The sequence below is a fragment of the Rhipicephalus sanguineus genome, chromosome 9 (assembly GCF_013339695.2).
Source record: "Rhipicephalus sanguineus isolate Rsan-2018 chromosome 9, BIME_Rsan_1.4, whole genome shotgun sequence".
NCBI lineage: Eukaryota > Metazoa > Arthropoda > Arachnida > Ixodida > Ixodidae > Rhipicephalus > Rhipicephalus sanguineus.
In genome coordinates, this window is record NC_051184.2 from 113,657,089 (window position 1) to 113,676,165 (window position 19,077).

General features: G+C 49.6%; 2 protein-coding genes across 2 annotated transcripts; both read right to left on the reverse strand.

Annotated features, from left to right (window-relative positions):
* Positions 1 to 3,431: 3,431 nt before the first annotated feature.
* Positions 3,432 to 17,588, reverse strand: LOC119405809 (ATP-dependent RNA helicase p62). The gene is made up of 2 exons (XM_037672635.1): positions 17,419 to 17,588; positions 3,432 to 3,882 (listed from the first exon to the last, which is right to left on the reverse strand). Exons 1-2 carry the CDS (start codon positions 17,586 to 17,588, stop codon positions 3,432 to 3,434), a joined length of 621 nt encoding a protein of 206 aa, XP_037528563.1.
* A 76-nt stretch (positions 17,589 to 17,664) lies between these two features.
* On the reverse strand, positions 17,665 to 18,582 carry LOC119405810 (probable ATP-dependent RNA helicase DDX5). The gene has a single exon (XM_037672636.2). The coding sequence runs from the start codon at positions 18,580 to 18,582 to the stop codon at positions 17,665 to 17,667; it is 918 nt and encodes a 305-aa protein (XP_037528564.2).
* Positions 18,583 to 19,077: the final 495 nt, after the last annotated feature.

Here is a 19,077-nt window from a genome sequence, read left to right on the forward strand (position 1 = left end):
GCCTTCCTCCGTGCCCTTCGCACGAGCTCATTGTTGTGTTTCCGTTTCGGTTCTGTATTGCACTGTACGAATGCCATGGGTTGGTGTTGAAAAACTTTAGTTTTGAGAAGGCCCAGAAGGTGAAAAGAAATATTTAAAAAATGAAAAAGCAGCGTTGTGGGCGGCCTTCAGGCTGCCGGTTGTGGGCGCCGCTCTGGCGTTCCTGTTTTACCCAGGCGACGTGTAAATAAAAGAGTGTGTGGAGAGTACTCGTTGAGTGCGGACGTTTCTCTGCAAAGGTCTTCGCCTGCTGCTGCGCCGGGACTACCAGCACGCAACACAGCACTCATGTTTCCCGACGTATTGCCAGATGGCGTCCATATCTCACACAGCGCCTCTTCTAGCGGCCGTGATTCGACTATGGGTGAGCGGTACGCTGTTCCTAAATATGTATGAGGATAAACTCGGACCACTAACTGCGGCCAATTGAGCCAATGCTATGCTGGCACTGCTTATAAAGCTTAACCTCAACACCCTCCGTCATTGCTCATGTCACTCCGGAGAGCACGGGTGCATATTTCTTCAAGCTTATCGCGAACCTTACCATAAATCAGTGTAGTTAAACTGGGTTAATCGGTCTTGACGTCCTTTAGCTGCAGTTGCAGAATGCGAAGTACATGTCCGCGGAAAATTGTGCAGTTCATATTTCTTTTGCGAAAAAAAATCACACTAAATGCCTTACCAGAGATTTTTTTCTACATAAGCTCTTCGACTTTCTCGGCGTAAGTTTGTCTTCCTGCAGTTGACGCCCGAGTTTCTGTTGTTTGCAGGCAGTTTTTCAGGCGGAATCGTACGCAAAACATCAAACGCAAAAATGGATCCTCAGCGTCCCCCGGCGTCGGCGTGATGTCACGCAACGTCATAACGTGATGTCGGCATCGTCATCGTCAACGCGCAGTGGCGTCACCATGTGACGCCATTATGACGTCGCATAACCAAAGTTTCTGACGTCATCATGGCTTCAACATGACGTCACACAGTCGCCATCACATGGTATCAAAGTTGGGCCGATCACGGATCCAGTGCGAAACACGGTAAGATGCAGAAATCTTACAATGCCTCTGATACTGGAGGCAGTGCAAAACCACGTTAGGTGCACAAAGCTTTCGCAGGGGGGCGGAGGAAGATCAATACATCGAGTAAGAAGAAAAAGGAAGAAGATGACTTTCGCCTCACAGTCGTCTAAGGCGATTGCATAAGGGACCCTGTGAGTTTTTTTTTTTCATCATGTACGAATTCATCAGCATTAACACTCGCGGAGAAAAGTTATGGCCTTGTGCTACAAATGGTACCGACGTCATTTCCTGCCTTTCCTGCCTTTCTAAAATTTCTACTCGCTTTCCAGAGAAACCGCTTCAAGGTAGGACACTTCAGACGGTAAGCTTTCTATTGCGGTACAAAACAGAAAATCGATGAAGGACAGTAGACAGTCCCTTTAGGTGTTTAGCACTTTATGGGCCCTGATTGTTGTCTATTCGTTGATCTCATGTAGCGTGATGACGCTCAAAATAATATAGTCAATATCGGCCTAAAACAAGTCTAGGAATACTCAAAACCGCGTTAAAACAAACAAATCGCTAAAAAGCACTTCGGCAACATGCGGATGACATCCGCCCAGCGCAAGAAAGTTCCCCACGGCCTCTCAAAGCGTGACATTGCTCCTCTCACCGGCGCTTTTCCAGCGCATTCGTCGCTACTTCTGAGAGGGAAAACAACCTATCGCAACTCCTTGCAGACGGCAGGTATCTCAACTGACGTAGCAAGCTGGTAGTCGATAAAGCGCAGCAAAAAGTAGCGCGCATGTTGCACACTGAGTTTGGGAATCTCAGTAGCAAGATTCTATTCCTGCCGCGGAACCCCACATGCTTACCTTAAACACTGACGTCATCGACTGTTTCTTAAATGCAGCAGTGGTAACTATGTGAACCAGAACCGCTGGGTGTCCGTGCTAGGCACTCCCTCAGGTATCACACTAGACGTGCTGCATTTAGCGCAGGATTTAGAGCTACGCCAATCGCTACACATTTTTGTCACACATTTTCTAGTCTCACGTTCACACGTACAGTGATAACGCTGCAGTGACGTAATTAACAAGCACTCAAAGTCACGAAAGTTAAGTAAACCTCCAAAGCTTCGACGACAAAGAGCACCTTGGCGTACCTCTCAAAGTACAGCGGTGTAGTTGCGGAGTGCATGATAACTCACAGGAATATTGCCTGCAGCGTAGGTTAAAGCCCCTTAGTGATAGCTTTGCGTGCCGTGATGAACACAGCTCCTTAATGTACTCTAAGTACTGCATGGTGTATATGCTAATGTGAACACAGCGCATTCACTGTTTAGAATAGCTGGTCTTGGTGTGAGGAAGACGTGGCCGGAACGCTATTAGCCCGTGTGCCAGCAATAAGGCAGACCCGCTTGAGAAGTGATGGCGACATTCACGCAACGTCACGAACCAAACTCGCCACAATGCTGGCAGTACAACATGGCGGAATCATCGACGTTATTACTACTCATCTACAGCACGCCACAACCAACTACCCTTAGACAGACAGCCGTGAACTTTTTATTGCATTTCATGTTCAATCATCTAATAATTTTGTACAAGCTACCAGCAATAACATGCAGTTATTGTACGTTGTCATCTGCGGCCTATATTGGGGTCGCTTGAATCCGATAAACAAAGGCAAACAATATTACAATGCACTCTATCTACATTGTGAGAAACCGCCGTCAGATTGTGAGAAACCGTCGTCACCCCATTCGCCACGCGACCACCGGTGCGAGTCCCGTTATCGCTTTGAACGAACATTTTTCGCCAGCTCATAGAGTTCGTGACTGACCGGCTACCTCGAATCCCACAGAATTTCTACCAGGGTCTTGGCCTGCAAATGTTGGCTAGGAACGAGGAACGTATGCACCGTACTCGGCTCGTCGGAGCGCTGCGAGTGTCTCAACCTGTGCGCGTAGACGTTCGAGCAGTCCGGGCAGTCGTAGTTCACTACCAGCCGTACGTTCGGCAACACGAGGTCTTGAACAGCCATGTCGGTCGTCACGAGCACGCTTTCCCCACCGCTGTTAAACATAGACAAGATCCCGTCGCGCTCCTTTTGCTCATTCTTGCAGTGAAGGCTCATGGCTGGCCAGCCTCGTTTCCGCAGCTTCAACGTAATCTCCTCGACCTTCCACTTCGTGTCAGCAAACACCACGGCTCTGTCTTTCTTTCCCTTGCGGACGTCGCGCAAGAGTTCCGCCAATTTCGCTCCCTTGTCCTCCTTCTGGCACACGTCGACGATCATTTCCACGGTGTTTTCAACAGGCAGCGGCGTCGTACCAAAGCTTATTTCGACGTAGTCGTCGAGCACATCCTCAATAAGTGGCTTCAGATTCTTCTGCTAGGATGTGGCCCACATTAACGTTTGGCGGTCCGGTCGGCAAAGCTCCACGATCTTGAGAACATGGCGCTGGTAGCCCATAGACAGCATGCGGTCCACTTCATCGAACACAAGGTACGTGCACCGGTGGAGGTTTACCTGGCCTTCCTCGAGGAACTCGATGAGGCATCGAGGTGTGGCCACGAAGATATGGCAGCCCCCCTGGAGCTCGGCGTACTTGCTTTTCTTCCGCTCGCCGTTCGCTGCGCACACAATGCGCTCCGCGGCATGCTTGCCGAGCTCGTAGGCCATGCTGTGAATTTGCTTGGCCACCTCGCGCGTCGGGGCCAGAAGGACGGCGATGGGTCCTTCATGCCGCTGCCGGGGCGGGTGCCGGCTGTCGTGTATGACGGCCGGGAGGACGTAGGCAAGCATTTTGTGCGACCCCGTCTCCGCAATGCCGACAACGTTCCTGCAGGAGAGTGGGGTGGGCCAGCAGTTTGCCTCGATTGGAGTCGGTAACGCGTAGCCCCGCCCGGCCTCTATCCCTTTCACGATGAATCCGCAAAGTTGGACTCTTCCAAGGCGAGTATAGGTTTCGGCACGTCGTGCCCTTTCACCGCTACCCCGTTCGCTTTTCTGTAGGCTTCCACATCGGCCATCGACCGGCTCGCCGTGGCCGGGTGTTCCTCGTAGAAGTTCTCGAACGGCTGCAGTTGGATGTTCTTCCAGTTGGGCTTGCGAAGAAACCATCCTACCTTTCTTTTCCGATACAAATCGGAGCTATGGTGCTTACCTAAAGGAAGTTGGTTATGGACGAATTCACCCCTCACTCGTCTTTCTTGCTTCGGCATGTCGAACCACCACATGTCGGTAGGACGTTTGCCACACTCTTTAGTGGGAGAAGCGGGATCGCTGTGGTCGTCGGCGGCGTGATTGTCCTGTGGCCGATAGGGGAACTTCGATGTTGATGATGGTTGCATCATAGGCTGTGGTACATACCCGCTTTGAGGCCGTCGCCAGAAATTTCGGACGTAGAAGCAATAATGTATTTCCCCGCGATAGTATTAGTCAGCCTGTTCCGTAGAAAATGCGGCATCAGCGGCAAGCGAAAAATAGGCGTCCTCCTTAAGCGAGAAGTGTCGATAGATGCTAAGAATAAACATAATGGTATCGAGCCACAATCGTAATCGCGCATCCTGCGTGGCAGTCAAGTTTTCTATGAAAGAGCAACGCCACTGCTTGAAAAGTTTTGGAAAGGTGCCTTATACGGGCGGCATGTCGGGCGCGGAGACACGTTAAAACACTTTCCTGTCCGCACCTATACTCATCAACAGTATGCTGCCGATGGTTTCAATAAACATTTTATAGCGTTCGGAGCGCTTACGAACAGCTAGCGCTATCCAGAGCATAAAAGGAGAACTATTTTTCTAGTTTCGCTTTTGTGTTTCCTTTTTTGCCGCAGGGGGGATTTTTAAAGCGCCTTTTAATCGCGCTTGACGAGCGCTCGTAATTTCCCACATGGCGTCGACGTCGCGCGTAGCTGCCCCTCGGAAACGCGGAATTTCAACGGATTCCGATGAGTCTGCGTCAGAATTTTGCGATGGTGGTAGCAGCTAAGACTCGGGAGATGACTTTGATTCATCAGACTTTAGCACGGACGGTGAAAGTGCGTCAAGTAACCCCGGAACTTGATGAGCAACAACATCCAGATCCAAAGGCTCCTGCGGCTGTTCCCCCTACAAGTGCCTCTAAGGATCAACAGCACAAGCCCCAGAAGCTACAAAGATACAGGAACTGCTAACTTTGCTATCACGAACGGAAAGTTGAACAAAGAACGAACGTTTCCTGCGAGACATGCTCCGCACACTTGTGCTTCACCACACCACACAACTGCTTTGTGCGCTGGCACGATAGCCACCATGGCTAACATTTTTTTTTTGTATAAAATTAACTTGCACAGATAGAAAGTTCATATTTGCAGTAATGTTGTATATAGCCTTCTTCTTTAAAATGTATGTCTAGATTTTTTTAGGTTGTGTTGGTGCAAAGCAGTATCGATGTTTTTACTGAGTTTTCTTGTTTTTGTTACAAATATTTTCAGTAGGTATTTTTATACGAAAAATTCTTAATAAATGTTTGCTTGCAAATAATACCATTAGAAAGCACCATCCTTCTGCTGCAAACTGATGCTATACATTATAATATAAAGCATTTGGTGTAGCAGTAAAGAAATTGTTTACTACACCACCCAAAAACTGCTTATTTTCCTGCGGACAGGAAAGTGTTAAAAGGTCTAATATTACGTGACAGAAGCGTAGAATCGCATCAGGCATGGTGTCATCACCGTGAATTGCCTATTGAGTGAGCGGTTTAGACCTATTCATCCCTCACAAAGGGGTCAGCCATAATGCATCATCATCATGATCATCATATTCATCTTGTTTCTTGAGCCACATCGCCAACAAAGTTTCAGGTCTGTGGTTGCTCGGATGGCTTTACGTAGGCGCAGTGAGTAATTATCTTACCGCAGAATGTTAAACTTTAACGTGATGGGTATTTCGCAATGGTACTTGCAGTAGGCGCCCTACGAGAGCTTACAACCATGTAGAGTTGCCAGGTTTCGGCTACCTCGCACCAGTTTGGCTACTTCTTTAGGCAGGTGACAGGAGATAAAACGTCGTGGCTACTTTTTGGCCATGGGCGTCGGCAGGGGTGTGAACAAGGGGCACTAACGCCCCTCCAGCCACACCCACACTTGACCCACCCAAGCTACACTCGCGCTCTTTCCTCCCCCGCCGCGATGCAACACGGGTTTGCCGATGCCCATGCTTTAGACTGCAGCTCTTCCCGTTTTTGCGTTGAGCGGCGTCGCCGTCGGCGTCGGCGGCGTAACCAATATAGCGAATGAGGACGAAAGAGAGCGAACGCGAAGTCTGTAGAAATCATGAGCCACTGGTCTCTTACCTCGCTGGTTTCCTCCGTCGCGCGCGCTGGCCCCTCGGCCGGAGCCCGTGCGCATGCAGGGCTGACACGTGCACTGCGGCTGGCTTTGCTTGGGTCTGTCGGTGTTTCCCTTCGTTCGCGATGCCTGCAACGCACAGAGTGGCGTGTGTCGCACTCGAGCGCTGGAATTTTCTGTGGTAATAAGTAGGGAATGTTGCATTGCTACCGATGCGGATAGCCATGACTTCAAACATAGTTGGCGTTGCCCCAACAGAAAGCTGCGCTCAGAATTCACATTAGGCAGTATCGTAATCGTCAGTAAATTTTTTGGCTACATTCTTGTTCCCTCGATTTGAACAAAGTTATCAATGTTTGTTGACGTAGCAGCCGCTGAGTTTGAGTATGGTGTGCCAAAACATGGAGGCCAATGTGTGTTTGTAGATGTAAACATTCTTCCATCTTTTTGTGGTTTAACGTCCCAAATCCACGATATGATTATGAGAGACGCATTAGTGGAGGGCTCCGGAAATTTCGACCACCTGGGGTTCTTTAACGTGCACCTAAATCTAAGTACACGGGCCTCAAACATTTTCGCCTCGAACGAAAATGCAGCCGCCAAGGCCGGGATTCGATCCTGCGACCTTCGGGTCAGCAGCTTCGGGACAATACTCGGCTGCCGGGTTCAAATCCCATCTGATATTAGAAATTTTTTTCTCATTTCATTTTTTATTATTTCTTGCGAAAGCGGTCACGGACACCGGAAGCGGCGACGGCGGGCAACTGCGGCACCAAAATCGGCTGTTGTGATCTCATAACAGCTTTTGCTGTAAAACACTGAACTATTTCTTGGAAAAAGTCTCGCAAGCCTCTATAGTGTTTTGCCTTGTGTATGAAATGGAGAATAGTATTTTGGATGGTTCAACGTTTTGGAGCGCAGCTCTTAGGCGCCCGTTCCTGCGCTGAGTGGCGTCGCCGCCGCCTTCGGTGGCGTAACCACGCGAACGAGTACGTGCCGCAGGAATTGGGCATGCCCCACTACCGTGTCGAACGAAAGCGAAGTATGTGCCACGGGAATTCGGCAAGCAAAAAAAACAAGACGTGCGTCGGTCGAAGGCGCTCTTAGGCGCCCGTTCATGCATTCAGTGGCGTCGCCATCCCCGTGGCCGTGCAAAATAAACACATAGAGAGTTTACAAAATAAGTACCAAGCCATGCATCAGGCCCTTAAACGACTATGATTCAATGGTAGAGCTCTGCTAACATCACGGCGCCATGGACACGGCAGATTACGTTTCCGTTCAACGAGCGGGTGCTCCTCGTCCGACCCTCATGCTGCCCCGCACCATGCGGCAAAAGTGGGCGAGTTACTTTACCCATCGGTGGCGTCCCTCCTAGATTCAAACATGGAACTTGAGATAGTGCTTGACACGTACGCATGCGCCGCTTACGTAGAGGAATATGTAAATAAGGCCAACCGAGTTATGTCCAATCTGAACCAGGCAGTGCAATAAATTGTCGAAGGGCGACATGGATTACACGCACGCACTGAGACATCTGGGTGAAAAGATGCTCAATGCAATTAAATAGTGGCACGCAACTGTGCATACATGCATGTCTCTCTAAAATTGTTTTTCTCAGCTTATCGCAAAATCAAATTACCTAAAAAGCGACGCTCAGAAGTCACACTGTAGGCAGTATCAAAATCATCGGTGAATTTTTGTTTTAAAAAATTTAGCAGATCCTATGCCTTGTGGGCATCAGTGTTATGCGAAGCAGTCAGTGAGTAGTTCTCAACGCTGCGTGTTTGGCTTTGAGCCAAGCGGTAGGAGGTGGATCGACGTGTTTTTATGCGCGTAGTGGTTGGGTGCACATCGTGGCCTTACCAGGCACGTTGACTCCACTGGCGTCTAAACAGTAACTTATGGTCTGACGTAACGTCAGCGCTCACTTTAGGCCAAAGACGTGAGTATTATCGAATCAAAGTGCACTTTACGGTGCGATGATGCAAGTATTATACGTAACTTGCGTTAGCTTATTTTCCGCGGCTGAGCAACGCTTGTATATAGCTTGCTGAAATATTGGAATACAAATGTAATATTTATTAGAGTTGTATGAAAGCAGAGCCAGCACTGGAGCTACAATTCACCTTAACCCGACACAACCCCTGTATTATATAGAGGAGTACATACGTAATGTTTATTGCTTTGTTATAAAATTAGATAACCAGAACTGCAAGCACAATTGACGCTGCACCGCTATTACGCCTGCATATGTTTTTTTTCGAAAGCAGTTTCAAGACGTGCTGTGGCTCTGTGATAGAATACCTGACTGCCACGCAGAATGCTTGGGTTTGATTCCTGTTGGGACCCTGATCTTTATTCTTTCCATTCGCCGGGTCAACGCTGTCGATGTAAGTTTTTCTTTACGCTGTTGCATGTAAATTACCAATGTATGTTCTCGCCGTTCCTGGGAAGATATAAACTGTCAGTCTCCAGCGGCGCATACCCGCTTACCGTATACGGTTATGTGCCACATATGCCTGGAGGAAAGGGTTTGACGACGTACGCGGCAGGATTTTCACGTTACTCATGTCATGACCATACAAACATATTCGTCAAACCCTCTTACCCTTCCATTCCAGTTTTGGTCGACGCGAAGTTAAGGACAATATCATGAGAGCACCCAGACGTAGGCGGCTAGATAGATAGATAGATAGATAGATAGATAGATAGATAGATAGATAGATAGATAGATAGATAGATAGATAGATAGATAGATAGATAGATAGATAGATAGATAGATAGATAGATAGATAGATAGATAGATAGATAGGAACGCTCAAAGTCCCAAAGGTTCCCTAAGAAATCCTTCGCATTTAATATTGCCACGTGCGTTTCGGTCAGGTAGTCGTCGATGTCGCGAGGCCGTTCGCCTGGCTGCGGGCGCGGCGCGTTGACGGCGAATCCGCGTAGCCCCATCTGTCGGTACTGGCAGCGGCGGTACGTGTGGCCGGCCTCCCCGCAGTGGTAGCAGAGCGGGCGGTTGTCAGGGGCGCGCCAAACGTCGGTCTTTCTGGGGGTGTAGCTTTGGCCTGCAGGCGGGCGGGATGGCGTCGGAGGTGGCGGCGGTGTCTGGCGACGGAACTGCGATGGCGCGGGGCGTTGGTGATAGCCCGGAGAGGCGACAGCATGGCGTGCAACGGCAGCATAGCTCATGGCTTCCGGCGCAGGTGGCGGCGGTGCAGCAACTCCCAGCGAATGCTGAATTTCCTCGCGAACGACGTCGGCTATGGAATGCACTTGGGATTGCGATGCAGGAAACATCTTTCGGAGCTCTTCGCGCACGACCGCCCTTATCGTCTCACGCAAGTCGTCGGAGCCCAGCGCATGTGCTTCCCCGTAGACTGAAGAAGACACGCAAGTTGAGCGAGTTGGTGAGGTTCCATGGTAAAAATGTAAAACAGCGCTTACTTAAACACAAGACGAAGGAAGATGAGACACACACGGCGCTGATGTGCCGGCGCCGTGTGTGTCTCATCTTCCTTCGTCTTGTGTTTAAGTAAGCGCTGTTTTACATTTTTGCTTCCCCGTAGTTCGTCGTCGGCATACGGCGGTTGTATTGCCTCGTACGCATTTCTAGGGCCTTTTCAATCGTTGTGGCCTCCGAACTGAACTCCGCGACTGTCTTGGGCGGGTTGCGTACAAGTCCGGCAAAGAGCTCTTGCTTCACTCCCCGCATCAGGAAAAGAAGCTTTTTTTCTTCTGACATAGTCGGGTCCGCGTGCCGGAACAGTCGGGTCATTTCTTCGGTGTACATCCCGATGCTTTCATTCGGGAGCTGTACACGGGTCTCCAACAGCGTTTCGGCTTTTTCCTTGCGGACGACGCTGCCGAAGGTGTCCAAAAATGCGGCGCGAAAAAGGTCCCAGTTCGTCAGCGTGGCTTCTCTGTTCTCGAACCATGTCCGAGCGGTGTCTTCTAGCGCGAAATACACGTGCCGTAGTTTGTCTTCACTTGTCCAATTGTTGAAAACAGCGACCCGGTCGTACCTTTCCAGCCAGCTCTCTGGATCTTCGAGCGACGACCCGTGGAAGGTCGTCAGGGCTTCGTCTGCTTCGCGTCGTGTTCGGCAGGTCTCGTCGCGTAGCCGTCGTCGGCGGCCGCGGAGGATCTTCGGCATTTCGTCGCACAGCAACCGCACCTCCATCGGTTGCTGCCCTTAGTTTCCCGGATACGGGCTAGGCGACCGGCCCCGGTTTGGGCCAGTGTGCTGCCGACGGTGCGGTGACATGTAGCGGCCGGGCGACGGCGAGCGGGAAGGTCGTCGTTCTTGCCACTGTGTTCCGGAAAAGTACCACTGGCCGCGCCTTGCCGCCGACGTCACTCGCTACGTAATGACATGCCGAGACTGTCAGCGACGCAAGACACCGCCAACAAGACCAGCGGGCTTTCTTCAGCCGATCGAGCCACCTCGGCAACCGTTCCAGCAGATCGGGATGGACCTCCTGGGACCGTCCACTTACTAGTGGTAATAAGTGGATCATCGTAGCTACCGACTACCTGACCCGTTACGCCGAAACAAGGGCCCTACCTAGAGGCAGTGCCGCCGAGGTAGCGAAGTTCTTCGTTGAAGACATCGTTCTGCGTCATGGCGCCCCAGAGGTCCTGATCACCGACAGAGGTACGGCGTTTACTGCGGAACTAACTCAGGCGATCTTGAGGCACAGCCAGACAAGCCACCGCCGGACCACTGCCTACCACCCTCAGACCAATGGCCTCACCGAGCGCCTAAATAAGACCATCGCCGACATGCTGGCCATGTACGTCGACGTTGAGCACAAGACGTGGGACGCCGTCCTTCCGTACGTGACCTTCGCTTACAACACGGCCGTCCAAGAAACGACGCAGATGACGCCGTACAAGTTGGTCTACGGAAGAAGCCCGGCAACGACGCTCGATGCCATGCTACCCAACGTCACCGACGAAGAAAATCTCGACGCCGCCGCTTACTTACAGCGCGCCGAAGAAGCACGACAGCTCGCCCGCCTACGGATCAAGAACCAGCAGATGACTGACAGCCGCCGCTACAACCTTCGACGACGCCACATGGAATACCAACCCGGTGACTGTGTATGGGTATGGACGCCAATACGCCGACGGGGACTCAGTGAGATGCTTCTTCGACGATACTTCGGACCGTACAGGGTACTTCGACGCCTCGGCGCACTCGACTACGAGGTTGTCCCTGACGGCATTACGAACTCTCAGCGGCGCCGTGCACGACCTGAAGTCGTCCATGTCGTGCGCCTCAAACCATATCGCGCGCGTTAGCAAATCTGAGGACTGTCATTTTGCTTGATTATTGTGCTTTTTTGTGCTTATTGTTTATTGTACTTTGTTGCTTTATTCTTGTTATACATTGTTGCATGCATCGGCCTGTTTTAAGCATCTGGACGATGCTTTTTCAGAGGGGGGCATTGCCACGTGCGTTTCTTTATTACTTTTGCTGTATTCGGTTTTCGGCCACAAAGACTGTCAGCAACGCTCAGCGCGAACCGCGCCTCATTGTTCCAGAGTCTTCGCCATCATTGTAGATCGTTTTGTTAAGACTGCGCGCAAGACGCGCACACTCGCGCTTATTCTAGAATTTGCACGATAGCCAGCGATAACGCTGGAATATTCGACGGCACATATTTAAATGCCGACGTGCTTCAGTGCTGGTCAATTGATCGACGGACGACGCCCTGTTCGCCACTATCATTGTACAGCGTGTATTGCTGTAGTTCTAGTTCTCAGTTTCTCGGCCACAAGTTCGGCCAAATAAACAGTTTCATCCTGCAAACGCCGACTGCTGTCTTCGTCGACGTCACGACCACGTGACAATATGCAGCCTTCAGTAAAGTGTCGATGAACTTGCACTCTAAATAAACTATACTGTACTCTAGATCATCCACATTTATTCTAAATACAAGAACTTCCTGTCAGAACTGTTAAGGAAAAGTTCAGCATCTTTATTTATTTATTTATTTATTTATTTATTTATTTATTTATTGTTTCGCAAGTCCTTTATTTATTTACTGTTTCGCAAATCCTTCCTTGTTCACCCCGTAACAAAAAACTATTACCATCATAAAAGGGTATGTGCCACATAAATTGGGTATATACCGCTACTCACCGCTGGTCCACTAAAATAGAAGAAGGGAGCAGTTAGCCCAGCAAATGGCTGTGAAGGGACGGCGGCGAGTCGAAGACCCCGAGTACGTACAACGAGAGAATAGTAGACAGCGGGAAAGATTTCTAAGCGAGAAGACTCCCAAGCGATGGAAGGCCTTGGCCAAAGACGACGTGCCGCTGTCGCGCCTGCTATACTGCCCGCGGTTTAACTCGAACCTCTATGCGCTGAGAATCAACATAGAAACAACCTAGCATTACATTGCTAAAGCCTAGCAGCGACCTTGAAGCAACCAAGGAACAACCTGCATCACCAAGCTAAGGCCGAGAAACAACCTAGAAGCAACCAGATTAGTCTTCAGAATCGTCAATTTCGCTGTTTCAATGCTTGCGCGAATTTCAACGCTTCAGCGAATTTCTATTTATTGATTTATTCATTTATTTATTTATTTTTATAGTATTCATTTTTTCCGCTGGCCTTAATTTGAGCCTTCGTCAAATTGTACACCGAGTAGTGTTCATTACGTATTGATCGTCGAGATATCCTGCCCTGGAAAAGTTCGCTCTCTTTCGAAATCGTCGTACAGGTGATAACAACAAACACAACACCGGCGCAATTTGCAGACAATAGTAATTTTAGTGCGATAGCTATTGTATGGACGGTCTCGGCTGAATTCTACCGTCGCCGTCACCGTCGCCGCCGTCATGCACCATATACGTATAAATATATATATATATATATATATATATATATATATATATAAAAGCCCCAAAGAAAAATAATTCAGAAAAACACTTCCGAAGCACGGAATCGAACCAGGGACCTCTTGCTCCGCAGCGAGTGGCGCTACCCACTACGCCACGAAACGCAGATCCTCCACGTAACTAACGGCAAGCGTTATATACACACCCTTTACCGCTGGACGGACTCGGAGACGCCCGCGCTTATAAGCGTTTCTACATTACCAGCGAGATGGCGCTACGAGCGCGACGGGCGCATTTAAAAGTCGTCGGCGAGCTCGCTCGCTTCTTCTTATCTTTGCGCAGGGAGAACCTTGCCCTTCCGCTGTCTGCTCGCGCGGTTTTCTCGTGGTGAGGGGAAGAGGGATGTTTCACGCTTTTACCAAGGTCAATCTAAATAGGTCGCGAAAGTCGAAACGAAAAGTGGTCAGAAGCCTATTGCGACAAACATCAACACCCGCGTGACGATTAAAGCGCTACTAGGTGAGGGGGGGACAAATAATGAAAACAAAAAATAATTAAACGTTTATTTTAATTAGTTTTAATTTTATTTGTCACGAATAAATTAGTAGCTTACTTTAATCAAACTTTAGTCTTGGGTATGTGGTTGAGGGGCCAATTTTTTTCGTTTATTTTCAGAAACAGCGGGCACATGCAGGCAGTCTGGTAACATGGGCCAACGGTTTTGCGCATTTTCAGATGCAAATCGCGTCGCTCGTTTTTGCGCAGTAGGTTTGTGCCTGTCGTCCGTAGGTGATTTCCTCGCATAAGCGTTGTTTTCTAGTCGTGGTACTTGGCAGAAGGTAATATAACCCATCGCAGCCATCGGGAACCGTTTCAGTGACTGTGTTTTGCCAGCGCACGGCCGGCGTGCTGTCGCCCTTCGGGACGACGAGTCCGCCACGCTACGCGAAGAAACGCTGCGCTGTCTACGGATGCAAGAGCAACACGTGTGCAAGGTTTGTTTGCACATTGAATTGTTATGCTACTTCTGATTTCTGTGTTATATATTTTGGGGTAATATCCTGTTCAACCGCAATATTTCGCCAATAAAATACACCTTATTTATCAAATCTGTCTTTTTCGTCTTCCCGTTATCTTGCAGGCTTCCATTATGGAGCCGTCATAGTGATAAGAAAAAGAACATGCAGCTATAAAAAAAAGTAAGAAGCGGCGCCCTGTCAAAAAATTTCATAATTTCGCGCCCATCGCGTTAAAACGTGACGTCATTTCCGCTTCCGGTTGTGACGTCATCTTTTTCTTTTTTTAATTCTGCTTGTCCCCTCCTCACATAGATGGCGACTGTTGCAACAACTAGCCACCGCCTTGACACGTGGGCTTCTACGGAAGTTACGCTACCAGTTTACATATACCTTGCTTTTACCGTGATGCCCGCGCTCATGTTACGGAGCGTACGAAAGTCACTCGAGCTCAAGGGACGCCGCTAAACGAACAAACAGAAGATGAGCGCGAACTATCAAGTGTCACAGCTCGACACTTGAAGCACGCTAGTTTCCTTCGCTGCTTCAGCCGCCTTTGCAACAGGAGCGCTGTTCAACCTGAGAGTATCCATTGGCGAGCCTCGATTCGTATAGCATTAGTTTCTTGCTATCGCATTCATTGCTTCGCCCTTGCCGCGAAACTGTGACTTTTTTTTACACATAATGAAAACTGAAGCTGGTTAACTAGAGGACAGCGTGTCGCTAGGGAAACATAAGCGAAGTCCAATCGACGTCACCCAGGTCAGAACAACGGTCAGTTCGCGATGGTTAAGAAAACCAAGAGGAAAACACCAAAACGAACGGGCAGACTTACAAAAAAAGACAGAAGAATTTAGGCAGATTTCACGCTAGGTGTGAATTGGACCCGTGCGAAGCAGTCAGCGAGTAGCAACCAATGTCCGATTTTTCGCTCTGAGCAAAGTGTTGCGAGGCTAATTTTAGTCATTGTGCAATATCGTGGGCTTGCCAGGCACGTCGACTACACCGGCATGTAAAGGTGAGCTTATGTTTGACGTAACGTCGGAGGGTCACGTTAAAGCCGAGACGCAGTTGTGTCGCGACGAAGTGCACGCTATGGCACCATGATATGTGGCTCGAGGGCGAGCTGCTGTATGGGGCCTCGTTTTGCAGACCACCTATCGCTGAACGCGACTTTCAAGAGGCATTGGCACAAAGATTTTGGCCTCGCGTTTTTTTTGCTGCAGTGCGTTGCTAGAGGCCTGTTAATCATAACACGGCACATCGTTTGCGTCAGCGTACGACAGATAACTATTTACAGGCTCCTCATTACCGACCAATGTGCGTTTCGGTTCAAAACGACAAGCCTCTGGGTGCAACTATCACCACCTAGCGGGTGCAGCGCTTGATCAGTCAGCACACAGAACTGTGACGCACTTCAGAGCAGTTCGCGAGTAGCCGCCGAGAAGTAGGCTGCTGGAGCGAACGCGGCAAAAAATGGCGGCTGTGACGTCATCATTACTAGTTGCAGCGTGGTCACGTGAAGAATGTAGGGGGGTCAGCGAGGGTCACCTTTGAGGGTGTCAGTAGTGCGATGGTGTCGTTCGCTCAGGGAACTTCAAAATTCATTTAAAGTACCTTCCAAGCTATATCCGCTGTTGATATTTTGCAGATGACATACGCATGTTCACAGGGATCGTTCCCGCAGGCTATCTCGGCCGCGAAATTTTGTGTCAGTACCTCTTTAACTTATAAGTAAAAGCGAAACGCCACAATCTAAGCTCTTCGCATCCATGAAGCTCTGCACTCATCCACATTATCTACCGGATATCTGATAAATTTTTGTGTTATTTCTTTTAATTAGGTACGGACTGTGAGTCGGCAATAATAGCTGTCCGGACTTCGTAATGGGGCGACAAACGACTGTGAATTTTCTTCTTATGCTTCAATCCCAGCAGCTGTGATATTGAGCACTCGTGCAGTACTAATTTTTATTCTCGCCACAAAGCTAGTACTTTTCGATCTTCGCAGAAAAGTCACACGAGACGCTTCAGGCCAGTGTCACTCTTGCAACAGCGCAGGAAACTCCATCATCACGCACGAAATCATTGCTACACTGAATAATTTATGCCTTTATCTAAGCTATAAAGGTTCTCACAGTACTTATTTAGTGTTCACCAAGAGACTTTGAAAATAATGCATTAAATAGCAACGGTGAAGTTGTTTCCGCACATGCGTAGCTAATGTTGGCTAATTGTACAGCCATTAGCTCAAGTTGGCTACTTCTTGGATACTTTTTCTGATTTCTTGGCTATATTTCTGTCTTTCCGGCCAGACAACCGTGGCAGTACACACTCCTTAACGCTATCGCTTTAAGACTTCCAAAATCTATGTCCCCTGTTCCTGGGATAACTGTGGATTACCTTTGGTACATACCCACATACTACGGGCGGTGTTAGGTGGGTACGTGTCACACCTGACTGGTAAAAACCGGTTCATGACGTGCGCTACAGGCAAGTTACTTTATTCATGTCATGTCATGTCATGACCTGTGAATCGTGCTCGTCATGCACTCATATACACCTATACCTATTTTGATGTATACCGAATACAGGAGACGACCACGAGGGCGCCCAGACGTAGCCCGCTGCATGAATAGACAGAGACCTCCAAGGTGCGTCTGGTTCGCAACGAAATACTTCCCAATGATCAATGACTGTATTGAGTAGGAAGTGCTAATTCTCTAGCTAATGCATTAATTTTCATTCACTGCTTTCTGCTCACACTTCCATTGGGCATGCATTTGAAATATTGGCAAAATGTCAAGCGAAAACGTATGGGTTGGCCGCACAGTGTTCCATTTTATTCAAGCCGTTGCGGAAGTGGAAATTTCGTGAGTTTCGCCACCAGGGAATCGTGGCAAGCGCACGGCTGTGATGGCAGCGGTGATTCAATTAGAAAAGTGTATAGTGTTGCGTCTATGACAACGCGATGCCCCCTCGGCTATTTCGAGAAGCCGAGGATAACCTTCTCGCCGGAGTCTAGAAGGTGAGAGACGGGCTCTTTCGGGTGACGCGCGTCGTCAGGAGCCAGAAAGGCGTACGCCATTCCTGATCCGTCAGAGCTCGACGCACCCGGTTCACGTAGACGTCCGCGTTCGCCGGTCGGTCGTAGTGGACGACGAAGCGCACACGGTCGACGTCCAGCTGCTGAGCTGCAACGTCGGTCCAGCACCAGAATGCTCGAAGAGCCCGACTTGAACGCGTCCAGCGCCTTCTGTCGCTCGTCTCTCGTCTTCGCCCCATGGATGCCGACGACGGACCAGTCCCGGTGTCGTAACTCGATCACCATTTCGTCCGCCATCAACCTAGTCTCGACGAAGACGATGACCTTGTCCTCTCTTTCTCTAAGAATGTCGTGTAACAAGGCGACGAGCCGTTCACATTTCTGAGCTTTCCTCGCAGATTATGACAATTTGCTCGACCCGCTGGTTCTCTACCAGCTTGCAATGCCCGATGCTAACCTGGAGATAGTCATTAAGCAAGCACTCGGAAAGGTCTCCAATCTCCCTCGATCTAGAGTTGACGAATATGAGCGTCTGACGATCAGGTCGGACGGGGGCCGAGATTGAGCGAAGCGTTTTCTCGAAACCCATCGCCATCATCCGATCAGCTTCATCCAGCACCAGAAGCGTACAGCTGCTAATGTTCACCTTCCCTTCCTCCAAGAACGAGAGGAGATGGCTAGGCGTCATGATCCACATCCCGTAACTCGCTTCCTTAAGCCTCTCCAGCTGCCTTTCCTTCCAATCACCCGAGCACAGGCATACGATACGGACATCGGTGCACTTCTCCAAGTCAGAAACTAGCCGTTGAATTTTCTCTGCCACCTCTCGGGTCGGAACGAGTACTAGCACAACGGGGCCGTGGCCAGTTGATCGGACTGGTTGGTGCAAGGCGTGCACGATGGCCGGCAGAAGGTAGGCCTGCTCGTTGGCTGGAGCTCGGGTGTGTGCGATGGTGAGGTGGTCTCGGCCGTGCAGGGCGACGGGCCAGCACTGCGACTGCAAGGCGGTGAGAGTACAGTAGTTGAGAGCGTAGGCGGCTTCGGTGACGCATTCCGAGAAGTTGGCTTCGTACAGTCCTAAAATAGGCGTCGGAACTGCTTGTCCTCTGACGGTGACGTTGCTGGCCTTTCGAAACTCGTTTGTTTCGGCCTGCGTCCGCCTTGCCGTCGCGAAGTGCTCCCGGTGGAAGAGTTTTTCGATGGAAGCCGGCGATTGGTTCTCGGGTGCGGGCGAACAGGCCGCAGTTGACTCTTGGGAACCGGTGGAGCGACACCAAATGTGTGTAACCATACAGAATGAGCTGACAAAGATGAGTCTCCCCACGGAAAGTATTATTCGTATCTTTCTATCGTTCGCGAAAGGTCAGCCTCCTGCATGGGCGACAAATCCCAGAAGATGTTGACGGCCACTGTGTCAGGCATACCACTCAGTCCATTGACTCCATTGGGCCCGTTCATATTGTCGATGCTCCGATGCGCGCCCCGCTATTTGTCACTCTATCGTAAGAATTTTTCTTGCTGCCTTCGTTTTGGATGCGGCAGCGTCCAGCCGATCATGATGATGATGATGTGCCTCTACACATGGCTCATACCTACACTGGGGGATTGGCCAAGAATTGTAGATATGAAGTTTTAACGTTATAATTACTGAGTTAACACAAAAGACAAGCAAACATAAAAAAGAAGGAGTGCAATAATTATTTCTACATTGAGCCCAGACTTCTCATAATAACTAGAAATTAGAATAATGAAATAATGTGGTACCGAACGTCTTCTTTTTTATTGA

Bases quoted from the DNA above. Each gene is read 5' to 3' on its own strand.
- LOC119405809 (XM_037672635.1), bottom strand. From the start codon at position 17,588: ATGGCGGACGAAATGGTGATCGAGTTACGACACCGGGACTGGTCCGTC. The intron at 3,883-17,418 runs GTGTGCGCTTCG...ACTCTCCTGCAG, and splicing joins TCAGCAGCTGGACGTCGACC to GAACGTTGTCGGCATTGCGG.
- LOC119405810 (XM_037672636.2), bottom strand. From the start codon at position 18,582: ATGGTTACACACATTTGGTGTCGCTCCACCGGTTCCCAAGAGTCAACT.